The following is a 15,343-nucleotide window of genomic DNA, read 5'->3' on the forward strand; positions in this document are numbered from 1 at the left end:
TATAGTCAATGCCCCTTTTTTGCTTGTCCTCCCACCCCCTCGACAGGAGAAGCAAGCCTAAAGAGTCCAGACTCGCCAATACCGTGCAACTGGCCTACCCCGTGCTTCGGCTTTCTCGGGGGTCACCCAGCGCAAACCCTGCCCAACGTCGTGGGTGAGGCTCTGTGCAACAGACGCCTCCCGCTGGCCCCGTCCGCCTATCCGGATCATCACGAAGCGTTGATCGGTCTCGGCTATGCAAAGTCCCTGCTGCCTTGCCTTTGCCTCAGAGACATCCCAATGACACGATCTTGGCTTCAGGGATGCTGAACTTGGCGTCGGCTCGCCCCTGTATCCTGCCGGAACACCGTCGGTCCAGCCAGCGGTTACACGGCATACCGCCTTCAGCCCGTCGATGCTTGTCTCCCCAGCCCTTCGTTACAGCCGTTGCGTTGTCTCATCGACGAGTCGGCCCTAGGAGAGCCAATGGTTTACCCATGTGAGCGGTTTCCTGTGCTGCAAGACGCCCCCCGGAGCCTATCGTCGTCCATGGCAGCCGCATCTCGTTTGGCAGCCAGCGGCATGCTCGGAACGCTCCGGAGGATTGGACACCCTCTCCCCAATTGCTATGGAATGAGCTGCGGGCCGGTCTTGGGTCCATTGGCGGTGATCGGCTCAACTCTCTTTCCGGGAAAGAGCCCACGTGTCTTGCTGCCGGATTCAAGGACCGAACCTGCGTGGTCGATTCCAAGCACCGGATAGGCGGGACAACCAGGCTTGCGTGCGCAGGGGGGAGTGAACAGGCCCGTGGTTATATCAGTGATGCCACTCTGACTGCACCCTTGTGTTTTCCCAGGCTGCTGCCGGGCACGCAGAGCGAGTCGCGGGGCCATGCCTCTCGATCGGACCCTCTGGGTGGTCGGTGGCCGATCGGTGATGGTCCGGTTCTAAGAACAGGGCGAATGCCAGCCGGGAGTAATACCCTTCCCCGGAGTGGCGTGTGGAACAGCGGAACTTTACCCATCCATGTTGCTGTCTTCGAGCCGGCATCTCGTTGGGTCCGTGTGAAAACCAGGTGTCACCCACCGCCTCAGGACATCATCTCAGTAGCTCACCAGCCAACCGCAGGCGGATGGAGCAGTTCCGTAGAAACCGTTTTCCGATCTCTGCTAGCTCACGTGTGGTCAATCGGCCCAGGGAGGGATCGCTGCTCAACTTAGGCGAAAGCTGCTGTCAGAGCAGCCAGGAGAGACAGACGGAGAGGAGGACTCCAATCTGGTTGTCGACGTCGCCATACGTCCTTCAGACCGCAGAGGGAGTCATCGAGCAAGCCTCGTTTCCCATGCCGTTCGTTGCTCTCAAAGATGCCATGTCTAAAGTGGCCTCATCCATTCGGATGAAGACGCCTGCGCAAGGCCACTTGCGAGGCGAGGATTGCTGATAATCAGAGTTGTTTTCCATTATTTCGCTTTGGTTTGCACCTCCAAGTTGCCGGTGACCATCACGACCGCCACTCAGTGCCCGGTTGTTCCCGCCTTCCCATATATCTGTTGACATATATCTATAGGCTCTCGGCCTCCATGCAGCCCATCTCAAGCCATCCATGATTTTTCCGAGTGCGAGGAACTTGTCGACCGGACGGACACATACATATCAAACTGCCATGATCCACTTGTTAGCCTAGCCGTCGTGTCCGAATCCCTTGCCTGCATTCCACTCTGCCATACGACGACAAAGATGGAGGCTCTAGCTGATCCCACGTAATGCCACATAATCAGCCTGGCCTGGCCATATCTAATACTGAAGCGAGCCGGGAGAGCTTCGTCGGTGAGGGAGCCGCCACCACGCTGTAATGATGATGTAGGCCAGGTCGGGCTGTCACACCACCGCGTGCAAGACAAGCAGCTCAATTCTTGAAGCAGCATCAAACACAATCAGTCCTCGATTGTCACAAGGCGTGATTGCCATTGTATGAACATGCACGCTCGATAACCCATGTTTCTTCGACAGCAACTTGTCCAACTCCACAACACCATATATAAAGCAAGCCCTTCCGGGGTATGAAGCGATAGAAACATGCCAGCAACCCTTCCACACTCAGCCAAGAAAAGACCTCACGAATGCTCCGCCAGGACAGTTTACTCCTCCTAGTCCCAAACACCAATGTCCAGTAAACCAGACAACCCAGCGTCAGTACCGGGCACATCCCGATGCGCGCGGCTCTCGCGTTCCCTCTCAGTGCGCGCCTTGGCAAGTTCCACATCCAGGTCCCAGCTCTGGATGAAGTCATCCAGGTTCTGCAACACGGCGCTGACGTCGTCGACCTGCGGTTCCTCCTCCTCTGTCTCCTCCTCCTCCTCCTCCTCCTCCTCCTCAATCTCCATCACGGCTGCGTCCGCCTCTTGCATCCCTTCATCCTCACTTTCCTCCCCCTGCCCTTGCTCCTGGTATGGTTCTTGCATATCCACACTCCTTCCGCCGTCCATATTATCCCCATCCCCATCCCCATCCCCATCCTCATCCCCTGTTCTTTGCCCATCCCCTGCTCTTTGCCAATCCCCATCCCCATCTCTTTCCCCATCCCCAAAACCATCACAAGCCAGCACGCCCGCAGCCTCCGCATCAGCGCGCAAAAACGCCTCCGCCATGGCCCCCACCGCGGGACTCGCACACACCTGCTGCGAGGCGCTGGGCAGCAGGCGCGACCCCGCCGACGGGGCGCACCTCCCCGGCACCGCTTTCAGCGTCGTCGTGCCCACGCGCCGGCTCGCCACGGCCGCGAAGTGCCTGCCAAACTTCTGGTCCGCGGCGGGGAGCTCGGCGGTGGAGAGGATGCTCGGCGGCGGGGAGGCGGCCGCGCGCCGCGGTCGGCTGCCGCTGCTGGCGGGCTGGGCTGGTTGGTCGCTGGGGTGGGTGGATGATGGTGTGCTGGGCTCTTCCTCTCCGGCTTGGTCGGCCCAGGAGACGCGCTTCGCGGGTCGCTTGTGTTTTTGTTTTGGCTTCGACTTCGACTTCGATTTCGGCTTCGTGGAGTTCGTGCTAGGCGGTTGGGCGGCCCAGGGGTTGGAGATGGCCGCGTCGACGAGGGCTTGCGTGCTGGGGAGATGGTCATCTGTGATGGCGGATATGCGGCGTCGCTTCGCGGCGGGCCGTGGAGACGGCGTCATGAACTGTTTGAATGACTTGACTGAGAAGGTGAAATCAGGGGTGGGCAGGCCAGATTGCCTGGTCTCAGGAGTAGATGGACGGTGGGGATATAGTTGGGAATCATGCATGCTGACATCGTCGTCGCGGGATTCTGAATGAGTGATAGTATTGCCAGTCGGCAGAACATGGCTGCTGGCCGGCGAAGACAGCGGTTTGAACAGCCGGGTCGCCGGCAACTGCAGCTGCGAGTCGCCTCTCGCCCAGGGACTTTGCGAAGCCGCCTGTTCGACCGCAACGAGGGACGGTTTTGCGGCTGGAACATGGGAAGAAGGGGCCAGGCAGGCGCTGCCAGAGGCGCCGGGCGCGAGATCCGTTTCCTTAGTCCACGGGCTTTGAGTAGCGTTAGGCGGGCTTGAATGAAAATCACTGCGATGTTGCGAGTGGGAAGTGGACGGTCGCCGAGTAATCGCCGCTGAATCGTCTGTAACCCAAGGGCTCTGGGCTTCTGGACGTTGAGAGACGCCAGATTGCTCCGGTTCAACTTGGTCTGCGGGAGCAGATTCGGCCTCTGGCGGGATGTGTGGCTCCTCAGTTCTCTGAAGATGCTCGTCTTCCGCCTCACTCGTCGTTTCTCTTTCCGCTGCTCCGTTCGCAGCACCCTCTGCACCTCGCACGACCACCTCAGGAAACACATGCTGGTTTCTTTGACCCGAGGTTTGGACGTTCTGTTCGCTTGGCATCCGGACAGTTGTAATATTCTCGACGGTTTGGGGCGGACATTCTTTCTGTTGTGCTGGAGGACAAGTTGATTGGGTATGACAACATTCGAGGCCGAGCTCTTGTGGCTTTGATACTGGAGTGTCCGAGGATTCCAGGCCAGACGCAAACAAGTCGTCCCCCAAGGCACTGCGACGCGACTTGGGCCAAAGCAATCGCCGAGGTAGTCCGAAGGCACTCGATACGACGTCTTGCGAGTGCTTTTCCACTGAGAAGTGCCCAAAGCTGGGCATGCTCATATGGTCGGAATTTGACGGCGACCATGAGGGCACTAATGTAGGTCCGTCAATTTGCGAAGCTGCTTCCACCACATCATGCTTGTAACCGTGACCCTGATCCGTCGCCTGCCCGCCTGCGTCTTGGATGCTCTGGGGAGGGTGACACTGCGATGCACCTTCAGGCGCCTGCTGTGCCTTGATTCCGGGGGAAACCTCGTCAACCGGCTGGCCAGCCCCGGACATAGCCCTTGACGCTTTCGCAGAGCGTCTCACGCCAGTGGATTCATTAGACTCGGATTTCTCCAGCTCTGCTGTCGGGGCTATGGGCCCCACTGAGTTTGCGGGCGTAGAGGGATCGTTGGGCGCGGATGGGGGATCGGCGAGCTTGCTCCTACCCAAGGATGAAGCCTTCCCTCGACCATCCCTGCGCCGGTAGCGGAAGCTTCCGTCAGTGCGGGAGCTTGCCTGCGTCTTTGCCGGTGCCGAAGATAATGTCGCCTCAAGAACGGCCCCAAGGGGCGTGGAATTCGCTGCTTTCAAATACTTTTGAGCTCCACGTGTCGTTGATGGAAGAGATTTCCCTGCGTGAGTTGCCTTCGATGCCGTTTCGTTTGTCACCATTCGCTTCGCAGACGGTAAACGGGACTCCCGGCTGGAAAGGACCAGCTGCTCATAGAGCTTGACAGCGCGAGGAGAGAGATCGGTAGTATCTGGCGGAATGGTCCTCGCTGCTGCGGCTGGTAACGCGCTCGAGCTGGGGCATGTCTGGCTGATTGTTGCCTGACTCGAGCCAACAGGCGCCACGGCCTTGGGCTGCAAGCCGGAGGACACTTGAGCGCTGCCTCTCGACAACATCATCTTCAGTGATTCATTACTGTCGACTGCGCCCCGTGAGACCGCTGCATAGCGACCGAGCTCATCGTTTGGTGTACGCGGCGTGATGTCGGATTGTCTCCTGATCGTTTGTTGTGTCGCGCGCCTCGAGTCGGCCGACGTGGGTTCCGTGTGTGGAACGGATTGGGCTGCGCTAGTAGGGACGCCGATTGTCTCGGCGATGACCCTATCTCGCCAATTCCGCACTCGTTCGAACGCATCATCGTCCATGTAGAGCGGCGGTGTGTACAGGACTTGAGGCTGCTCGGCCGCCTTGCTCTCGGGGGTGAGGGGGGGGCAGGGGTTCGAGGAATCATTTTGGCCGGCGGCTCTTTGTGGCGCTGGACGTTTTCTCCTCTGCGTGGTTCCTGTTCGGTATGCCGCATCCGACTTCGATCGCCACGGGTTGACCCAGCCAGATGTTCTATCAAACGGCCCGCGCAGGGAGGCGGACAGCAAGAACACGGGCTTGCCTTCGATGAAGCGCCGAGCTTGGGTCTCGAGTCGAATGCGGCGCTCTGCCGCGCTGCTGTATGCCTCGTCGTCGGAGCCGGAGTAGAGGACGTCTTCGGGGCGGTGCGGGGCCTCGCAGTAGACGGGTTCGTCGTGGAAGTGCTGGGGATGCAGCCACTCCTGGTCTCGGCTTCCGAAACGGCGCTTCATGGTGTGTGTACTTGCAGAAAATGGGTCCTACTCAGACAACTACATTGGCGTCTTGAAGACCAGGAGGATGCGCTCGGAGTTACCGCTCCGGTGGTCGAGTTGTCGAATTGTCGAGTTGTTGACTGTTCGTCTTTGTCCGATCCAGTTCGCTCATGCTCAGGCTTAATTGGCGCTTGTGGACGAGCCGGGGGGTTGCTGCAGGTTGCCGGGGACTTTCGCTGAACGGTGGGGCGAGACGCGATCAGACGCGCTTTGTCCCATTAAATTGGGCGCGCGCTGTCACCTGAGCCCCATGCAAGCTCTCTAGCGACAGCAGGCCCCTGCTCTCGCCGTTGCCACGGAAATGAGTCTGCCCCGCCAATCAGCACATGGCCGAGTGTTTATGCCCAAAACGCGATCGGCCCTCTCAAACGGGAGGCAATTGACCAATCTCGAGAGTGAGAGGCTGCCGATAGTGTTAACGTTAGCGGACTCCAGCGGACTCGAATGACTCGAACCCGCATTCCTTCTCCAACAGCACATCGGTACAGTATCATCTCTTTCTTTTTTATACGAACATCTGCCTTCCGCAGGTCTGCGACAACGATCTGCAGACAGCTCCGCAAAAAAGCTGGTGACGGTGCAGCTAAACCCGAACCCCGCCAAACAAATCCCGGCATCTCCTTGCTCATCAAATCAAACACCGCCTTCCACTCCAAACTCCAGACTCCAGACTGCCGGATCCCACGCCTTTCATGGCCGCTTGACATCGGCGCCTCTGCCGCCAGCACCGCATCGATATCCGCCACATGCCTACCATGGGGCACGCCTGGCTGGACTCGCTGTCCGAGGACTGGGTCTCCCAGCCCGGGTCGGACGCATCCGCCGCCGCATCGCCCTCTGCGGACACGAAGCCGCTGCCGAAGCCGAAGATGCCTAGCAGGATCCCGCGCTTCAGTCCCCGCGCCAAGAAATACCCGAGTAACGGTGCGGAGGCCAACAACAACAGCACGGCCAGTCACAACGCCAGCAGCGGCAGCAACGTCCTTGGCGAACGAAGCATTAACGAGCGGCTTGCCGCCCTGTCTCGCCGCACCCCGTCTAAGCTCTCGCAGGAGCTCAGCCCAGGCGGTGTCCGTGACTGCCTTGCCTGCCGCACTCGCACTGCCTCCATGTCGACGACCAACTCGGTCGTCCGCAGGTCCATTCATCGCAAATCCACGAGCGCATCGCAGAGCAAGGGCAAAGGAGGCGAGACGCCCGAGTGGAAGCGACGCCTGGTCTACGGAGAACTCTCTTACGGGGAGCAGCGGGACCTTTTCACCTCGGCCGGGGAAGGTCTAGAGAACATCTTCAAGCCGCCCCAAGCAGCAACGCCTGGTCCGTCACGGGACGGCGAAACCGAAGTCTATCGTCAGGAAAAGGAGTCACGATTGGATGCTACCGTGCCATCTAGTCCCCCGCCACATCAACGCAACCCCTCGACCGTCGATATCCACGTGGACGAGTCGATGCAGGAAGAATTGCCCCCGAAAGAGCAGAAAAGGGCCGTCACGTCGATGCGATATAGGCGCACCGAAGAATCGGCCGATACAAGCAAGGCTTCCGCGTTGAGCTTGCCCGATTCTGCGAACCGGTCGCGGGGAGCCTCCGTCGCCAACCACACCGCCCTCACCGACGACGTGGCCGGCGAGTCGCGCAAGGTCAGTGGCCGGAGCGACGTGCGCTACGAGGACTTCAGCCCCATCTTGCTCGAGCGGCGCCAAGCTAGCAACGGCCAGACGACCTTCAGTCCCGCGGAGCTCCCTCCCGACGAACTCCGCAAGCGACTGGAGACGCTCCAGCGCAGTCAGAGGTTCCTCACCGGTGATGCCGACGCCGACGAGGGCTCTGCCGAGAACAACGCCACGTCACAAAATGTCGACGCAACAGAAGATTACGGTAAACTCGGAGCCTTCGTCAATTTTCAGAGGGGCGGCCGATCCAACGAGGGATCATTCCGCAACCACATGCTGAGCTCCGCTCTCAACGACAGCTCTGAGCTCCATCCGGAGGAGTCCCTGCAGGCGAGCACGCCCAAGCAGTATCCCACTGTCCGAGTCGAGCGCTGGGACTCGGCCGAGAACCTCCCGGCTGGCAGCCCGGACCTTCCCCCTGCTCCCCATCCCAGCCCTGAGAAGCGGCCTATGCCCCCGCAGCCCGCCGTGGGTGGCAGCCCGCTGAAACTTTTCCAGCCTTACGACACTTTCACCAGTCAGACACTGCTGAGACGAGTGAGTCAAATGCACGGAGAAGCTGGCGAGAGTTCTTTCTCGATAGCCGTCGATGGAAACAGCGGACAACAAGTGGAACACCCGGCTTGGTTGCGTCCTCCGGCGAGCGGACGCCGGAGCAGGGACCCGCCCTCCGCTTATGCCAACCGGTTCGGCGCCGGAGAGCTCGATGGATACGAATTCAATGAGGACTTCTCTCACATAACCAACGATGTCTCCGGCCTGGACGGGGACAAGGAGAACCGTGGCCCGGCCGATGATTCCATCCTTCCTCCACACCCCCCTATCTTCGATCTCACCCACACCTCGTCGCCATCGGAAACAGCAGATCTGGTGGTGAATCGGCGGCGGCAAAAGTCTATCAGCTCTCGCCCGCCACGGCGGCCTGGCAGAGCGTCGCTTCCGGCCTATTCCGACCACCTCTCAGCACCGGGCGCCCGGAGAGACGCATCATATTCAGACATCAAGCGGCCGCGCACGTCGCCCACAAAAGATCCTACCCCTAAACGACGCAGGACTCTCCATAGATCCGATATATCGTACGGAACAGAAGATGTCACCTCCGGGGCGGATTCTATCCAACTGGCGCGCCAGCAAATGCAGTCGGCTCTTGCAAGGTTCCAGGAACATACCCAGAACAGTGGCCAGTACGTCGAGGGAGTGGCCGGTGCGGCTGGAGGCCGCCAATCGCTGCGTCCCCGGACTCCGACACCGAGTCAGCGATCCTCGCAGCAGCGGGAGCGCCAGCCTCTTGCCGAGATCGAGAGGTCGCCTGCTCGTTCCAGCAGGCACTCACAGCCTCCGGCGGCCGTCTCGGTGGGCGCCGCGGCGGTCGAGACCAACCGGAAGCCATCCATCAAGACCGAGGACTTTATCAACGAGGCGAACAAGATCATGGCCATGATCCGCAGCAAGGCCGGCCTGCCAAGCGGACTCGCTAGCGTAGAGGAATCGGACGAAGAAAAGGGCCAACCGTCGCCAGACCAGGAAGCATCCTTCGAGGAATCGACCCAGGAACGATTCTCGCGGCCGCCCAGTCGCGAGGGACGCGCTCCCCTCAAGCGCCTGTCCGCAAAGCAGGAGGATCCTGTGCTCGCCGAGCAGCTCAAGAAGTACGAAGAGGCCAGTGATATGGGTGACATTCTCGCTTCATCCGTACGCTTAGCTGGACGTCAGCAAGCCGCCCCTGCCGCCGAAGAACACGAGTCAGAAGCGCGGGCCGGCAAGCAAAGCCGAAACTCGGGTTCGGAGGCGGAGATAGTCAGCGACCCACCCAACATCCGCATCTCTCGGAATGCCGATTGGCGAGACAGCCAGCCTGCAAATGTCCCTGACAATGGTGTGCCGTCCCAAGGCTCCGCCAGCTTCCCGACCCAGAGCACCGGGACGTTGTTCCCGTCTGGGTCATCGAGGGGATCGTCAAGAGGATCCGAGGCGAGGAAAACGATCATGCCCGAAAGCGTGTCACACCTGATACCGGACCAGGTTGGAAACATGGTCCTGGACAGGCAGCGCAATGTCTGGGTAAAGAGGAAGGGGTCGGCAGAGGCAGGAGGGAGTTTTGTGCAGTCCGAGGCCAGTGAGGAGGATCCCTTTGCCGGGATTCCTGACCTCTCCGTTGACGTCACAAAAGAAATGCAAAACCTGCTCTTGACCGGCAAGAAGGAGTTTCCCCTTCAAGACCGACTCCCAGGCGCTATGCAGGTCACCCCGTCGAAACCAGCCAGGGCGGCTTCGGCTACAAGGGCGGCCACGGACGCGGTGCCCGAGTCGCTGACCCACCGGCAACACGGGCACCCGAACCAGGCCGAAGAGGCTGTTGAGCATGAATTCCGCGTGAACGAGGGCCGCGTGAAGGAGCCTAGGCGACTCACCATCACCTTCTCGTCCCCGGTTGCATCCGTGATCCAGGACGTCGCGGGCATCGGTGATACGGGATCGGAGGATAGCATCCCTGACCAGGCTGCCGAAACGATGCGCCGAGACCCACCAGCCCTAGGGGACCGGAGGACGGTATCGGTCCACGGAGCGGCCAGGCACAAATCTGGCCGGTCTCGCAGCACCTCACGCGGCCCGCCGCGTCACCTCTCCGTCAGGGGCCAGTCCTTGATGGCGCGCCCCGTGTCCAGGATCGACGAGAGGGACGAGGAGGCGAGTCCGGATCGGTCGCAGGACCAAGAAGCTGCTTCTGGCATGGAGCTCAGCGTTCTGGGAGACTTGAGCGTTGTCGGCCGCGAGGCAGACCACGGGCGACAAGCGAGCCTCAGTTTGCTCGTCGCTACCCCAACGCGGGCTCGAGATTGCCCTGTTGCCGGCGTCGATGCCGCCCCTGTCATCAGCCAATACGTCGGGACGTTCTCGCTCAGTCCGCTCTCCGAGTTCACGATCCACCGTGCCGAGGAAACGCTGCCCCTGGAGGCCAGCTATGTGGTTGATAACCATCGCTTTGTCACGGGCGACCAGTCCCGGCGTGTCATGTCGGTGACCATGCGCGAGCTCGTGGATAAGCTCGCCGAGGTGGAACCCTTCGAGCCTTACTGGGAAGACATGCGGGAGCTCGAGCTGCGCGACAAGGGCTTGAGCGCCCTGCACACCCTTGACGAGTTCTGCGGGCACCTGGAGAGCCTCGACGTGTCCAAGAACAAGATTAGGAACCTTGGCGGCATCCCTTCTTCGCTTCTTCATTTGCGCATGACGCACAACCAGCTTTCGAGCCTTACGGCGTGGAACCACTTGATGAATCTGCAGTACGTCGACGTCTCGAACAATGAGCTCACCAGCCTGGCGGCGTTCAAGAACCTCGTCCATCTGCGCAGCCTGAGGGTAGACAACAACCGGATCACCAGCCTAGATGGCATCAAGTTCCACAAGGGCCTGCAGACGCTCCGCGCCCGCGGTAACCTCATCGAAGAAGTCGACTTCGAGGGAAGCAAGCTTCAGCAGCTCACCGAGCTGGACCTCAAGGACAACCAGATCACGCGAGTCGCCAACCTTGGCCAGCTGCCTGCTCTCACCTCGCTCAACCTCGAAGGCAACCAGCTCACGACGTTCGCGGTCGAGGCCAGCCAGCCGATGCCGTCGCTCCGCTACCTCCGCCTCGCCGACAACAAGCTCACCACGCTCGCCGTCTCCCAGCTCCCGCACCTGCGCCTCCTCCACGCCGACCGCAACGCGCTCGTGCAGATCGCCGGCCTGTCCCGGGCGCGCCGCATCGATAGCCTCTCGCTGCGCGAACAGCGCGGGGCGCGCCCGCTGGACCTGCCGCACCTGCTCGCCCGCGCGTACGAGGTCCGCAAGCTGTACCTGTCAGGCAACCTGCTCGGCTCGTTCGCGCCGCCGGTCGACCTGCTCAACCTGCAGCTGCTCGAGCTCGCCAACTGCGGCCTGGCCGCGCTGCCGGCCGACGTGGGCCTCATGCTGCCCAACCTGCGCGTGCTCAACCTGAACATGAACGCGCTGCGCGACCTCGCCCCGCTGCGCTGCGTGCCGCGCCTGAAGCGCCTGCTCGCCGCCGCCAACCGCCTCGCCGACCCCGTCGCCCTGGTCGCCCTGCTCGCCGGCTTCCAGCACCTCGCCGTGCTCGACCTAAGGGATAACCCGCTCACGCAGGGCTTCTACGCACCGGTGCAGGTGCAGCAGGCGCGGGTGCACGTCCGCAACAACCACAACAACAACAACAGCAGCAGCAGCAGCAGCAGCAGCAAAGAGGAGGAGGCGGCAGCGGCAGAGCACGGGAAGGACGGGGACAGCGGCGTGCTCGGGGACGAGCAGTTCGTGCTGGGCGACCAGGACCCCGACCGCGACGCGCGCTACTGCGCCCGCCTGGACATGGACACGCGCGTGCGGCGGCGGCTGTACGAGACCATGATCGGCAGCCGCTGCGGGAAGGTCAGGATGCTGGATGGTCTCCCGCTGGTGCACCAGAAGAGGAAAAAGACAATGAAGGAGGGTGACGGCGGGGCCAACGGAGAGGATGCCGGTGGTGCCCCCCTCCCGGAGGTGGTGGAGGATGATGTCGTCTGGCTTGCGATGGCGGAGAAGGGGCTTGTCAAGGCCGCGCCCGCGCGGGTTGCGCAGGGGGAGGAGGAAACGGCAGCAGCGGCGGCGGCGGCTCGGAGTGCACGGTGGCCCGCTGAGGACAGCTTTGCGTGAGTGTCTCTGTGAGAGAGAGCTTGTTGGAGTTTCTGGTTTGTCGTCTGCTGCGGGCGTGTTGGTGTCTTGATGGGCTTCACGGTGTTGACTCGGGTTTTCTTTCCACCCCGTTGTTCATATTCATTCCCCTTGGTTGGCGGTAGGCGCGGCGGTGCCGGAGTGGGTGTTTACGGGGAATCGCTTCTTGTTGTTTTCGGGTTTCACTATTTGTACGGCTTGGGACGGACGGGCTCCCCGCTCGGGGAGGTGAAGGCTACAAGTACAGTACAGTACAGGACAGGACAGGAGAGTACCGGTCTGGTGTATGGTTTATTGTGCATTGTACGGGTGGGTTTGGGGTAGATCAGGATAGTGGGTAACGGAGTACTTGTTTTGCAATTGCCGCTAACTGGTGCAAGCTAACCTGAACCTTTACAGGGTGGGAGAGGGAACGGGCAGATGATCTCGTCCGCAGCTGTGGATGTGGTCGCTTGCCTGGCGTGTTGGTGATTATGGTTGGTTACCCTCCCAGAAGGTCAGTTGTATCCGTACTTGTGAGAGACATTGCCGGTGATCACTGGTCAACTGCTACAATTACGGACCATCACTTGCTGTTCGCAGGCGAGCCAACTGAGTTAAGTTAGGTATTGTAGAATGTATTGGTGGGTGGGTATCAATCTGGCCAGGCCCATCTCGATATGAGCTTGCACTCCCTGACTATGCCTCAAATAACTGCCCGGTGCAACGTCTAATTCAGCGCTGAGAGACGAAGAAGGAACGGAAAGGTGAAATAATACAGGACCGTATATTGCGACTTCTTGATTGTTCAACCGCAATACCGGCCAATCCCATGAAGAACGAAAAGAGAAGAGAAAAAAGAAAAGAAAAATGAGACCGCCAGCCTACGGCGCCAAGCGGTTCCGACTGGGCGGGGCGTCGAGACTGACGCGCCGGCGATCGAGCCTCTTGACGACGGCGCCGAGCACGACCTTGAGGATGGCGTCGGCGGACAGCGAGTTGCGGGAGCCGTCCTTGCCGTCCCAGGTGACGGTGTCGACCATGTCGCGCACGCCGCCGCCGCGCTCGGCGAGGCTGTCGTCGAGCTCGCGCAGGGCCTCGGCGGCGCCGCGGTCGCGGCCGACCTGGAAGAACTGGATGCCGATCTGGTGCGGCGGGGCGTCGAGCCTGTCGAGGCGGCGCGCGACGCTGATGATGACCGCCTCCGGGTCGTCGGTCGGCGCGCCGTCGGTGATGACGATCATGTTGACCGGCTTGACGCCGCAGTCGTCCGGGTTGCCGGTCCGCGCGATCGCCGCCTCGTACTCGCGCAGGTACGGCTTGAGGATGTGGTTGATGCGCGTGCCGGTCGGGGTGCAGCCGCGGGGACGCACGCTGCGGAAGAGCGACTCGACCTGGGCGGCGGTGCGGATGTTGGTGAAGCCGCCCGGCGAGTCGGGGCGGGCGGCGTAGTTGCGGGCGTTGAGGAAGTAGACGTCGATGCCGTTGGCGTCGTGGGCGGTGCAGATCGGGGCGATGGCGCGCAGGGCTTCCTGGGTCTCGCGCCACGATTCGCCGGCCATGGAGGCGCTGTCGTCGATCAGGAAGATGGTGTCGAAGGAGCTGAGGAAGGCGTAGGGGTCCTCGGGCGACGTGATGCTGGGGTTGGAGCGGGCGCTAGAGAAGGAGGGCGCCGGCGACGGGGCGCGGGCCGGGGCCGGGGCCGGGTTGACGGTGATGGTGGGCGGGAGCGGGGCGGAGGAAGACGGGCCGGCGACGGACGGGGCGCACGCCGAGTACGGCGGGGGCGGCGGGTCGTTGAATGCCGGCTTGGCAGGGGCGGAGGCCGGCGCCGGTGGGGGTGCGGGGATGCCCCATGGCGAGCCCTCACTAGACTCGGACCCGAAGGTCGGGTTTGGGCTCGGGGAAGTCGATCGCGATCGCGACCGCGACCTCCCGGACAGTTTGTCCTTGACCGAAGCGAAGAGGGAGCGCTTGGGCGACGACATGGTGCAGGATGGGGAAATGCAGCAGCAAATCGGTCCTCGGCCAGGAAAGGAACTGGAGGGTAGAAGAAGCTCTTGATATATGAGAAATCGCTAACAAACTCGTTGTGCCGAATAAAGACCAGCAAACCAACGCGGCAGTGTGTGATTGACTGCTGTTCAGTTTGGGTCATGCATGCACCGCGAAAAGGAAAGAAAAACCAAATGCAGAACTTTGGGAATCACATTCTTTATACTTCCAGTGATCTCTCCTTTGTGCACCTACTGTGCGACTCGCCATTTCCAAGAGAGGTTATGCGACAACCGACCAAGCCCAAGGCCCAGAAGACCCGAGCTTCATGCCTTGTGGAAAGCCTGCGATCGGCCGGCACCGAGAGGGCCCGTCGGAAGGAGAAGTCGGAGGCGGTGCAGGCCCGTTTCGTTGATTCCAGGTTCGGCGGTTCGCGACTGCGGCGAGCGGCAAAAGCTCAGCCACAGGGAAGCCGCACTGAAGGAAGTAGCACAGACCACACAGGCCACCCAGAAATGGTGGACATCCCTGCATCTTGCCAAGTCCACTAGATTAATGGGGCGCAGGGCGCATTTCGTTGGGCTTTGGCTCAGCCATTCGAGACTTCAAATCAACGCCATTTCCACCATTGTTCTCAACACCACCAGCAACGTGATGGTGGGGTGCAGGTATGGCTTCTTTGGCTTCCCAGTTCCACAGGAACCGCCCAGGCTAAACACTTGGGCCAACTGCCACAAGTCATGAGGGCGCTCAGGGCATTCTGTGTCTGTGGAAGTCTGCCAGAAGCCTTGGCAAAGCGTCTGGAGAGCCACCGTGCGGCCTTGGGAACCACGGACCTGGTCGCACGCTGATATCCTCAGCTCTGCCCTCACTCTCACTGCACCTGCGCTGTCGCCAGCATGCGCCGTTGGAGGTATTGGAGGCGGTATTGGAGGCGCGCGGCAAGCTCTCGGGGCGCTCGAGCGTATGGTCCGGCCCTTCTGTTGGCCAGCTTTCAACGTGTTGGTTGGCAAAGAAGACTCAACCGAGCGACTGGAAAATGCGAGAGACTCACTCTCGCTCAGCGGTTGGAAGAGTGTTTCTGCTGAGAGTTGAAGGGGAATTCACGTGAGCACCCGCCTCCCCCGCCCTGGCGCTTCAGTTCTTGAGCTTCTTGGCAGGGGTGCAGCAACCGGCGCTCTTGCCGCCCCCGGCGAGAGACCCCGCCGGATACCCCACTTCGCTGCGGCGCCTAACAGCGGGGTAAAACTGCTTTCCAGTCTGACATCCAAGCAAGACACCCAACGATCG

The 15,343-nt window shown here is 61.2% G+C and overlaps 3 protein-coding genes across 3 annotated transcripts; 1 reads left to right on the forward strand and 2 right to left on the reverse strand.

The window, feature by feature from the left end:
• Positions 1-2,126: 2,126 nt before the first annotated feature.
• THITE_2059059 (uncharacterized protein) lies at positions 2,127-5,657 on the reverse strand (the record flags this gene model as incomplete). The annotated part of the gene is made up of 3 exons (XM_003657370.1): positions 2,127-2,345; positions 2,448-4,849; positions 5,033-5,657. 3 exons carry the CDS (start codon positions 5,655-5,657, stop codon positions 2,127-2,129), a joined length of 3,246 nt encoding a protein of 1,081 aa, XP_003657418.1.
• A 655-nt stretch (positions 5,658-6,312) lies between these two features.
• On the forward strand, positions 6,313-12,427 carry THITE_2123095 (uncharacterized protein). Its single transcript, XM_003657371.1, has one exon. It carries the CDS (start codon positions 6,455-6,457, stop codon positions 12,059-12,061), a length of 5,607 nt encoding a protein of 1,868 aa, XP_003657419.1. The 5' UTR covers positions 6,313-6,454; the 3' UTR covers positions 12,062-12,427.
• Positions 12,428-12,677: 250 nt separating this feature from the next.
• On the reverse strand, positions 12,678-14,040 carry THITE_2070922 (uncharacterized protein). The gene has a single exon (XM_003657372.1). The coding sequence runs from the start codon at positions 13,618-13,620 to the stop codon at positions 12,943-12,945; it is 678 nt and encodes a 225-aa protein (XP_003657420.1). The 5' UTR covers positions 13,621-14,040; the 3' UTR covers positions 12,678-12,942.
• Between the last annotated feature and the right edge of the window lie 1,303 nt (positions 14,041-15,343).

This window comes from Thermothielavioides terrestris, chromosome 6 (genome assembly GCF_000226115.1).
Source record: "Thermothielavioides terrestris NRRL 8126 chromosome 6, complete sequence".
NCBI classification, from domain to species: domain Eukaryota; kingdom Fungi; phylum Ascomycota; class Sordariomycetes; order Sordariales; family Chaetomiaceae; genus Thermothielavioides; species Thermothielavioides terrestris.

What these genes read in the sequence shown, in the direction of transcription:
- THITE_2070922 (XM_003657372.1), bottom strand. Translation starts at nt 13,620, where the DNA reads ATGGCCGGCGAATCGTGGCGCGAGACCCAGGAAGCCCTGCGCGCCATC.
- THITE_2123095 (XM_003657371.1), top strand. Translation starts at nt 6,455, where the DNA reads ATGGGGCACGCCTGGCTGGACTCGCTGTCCGAGGACTGGGTCTCCCAG.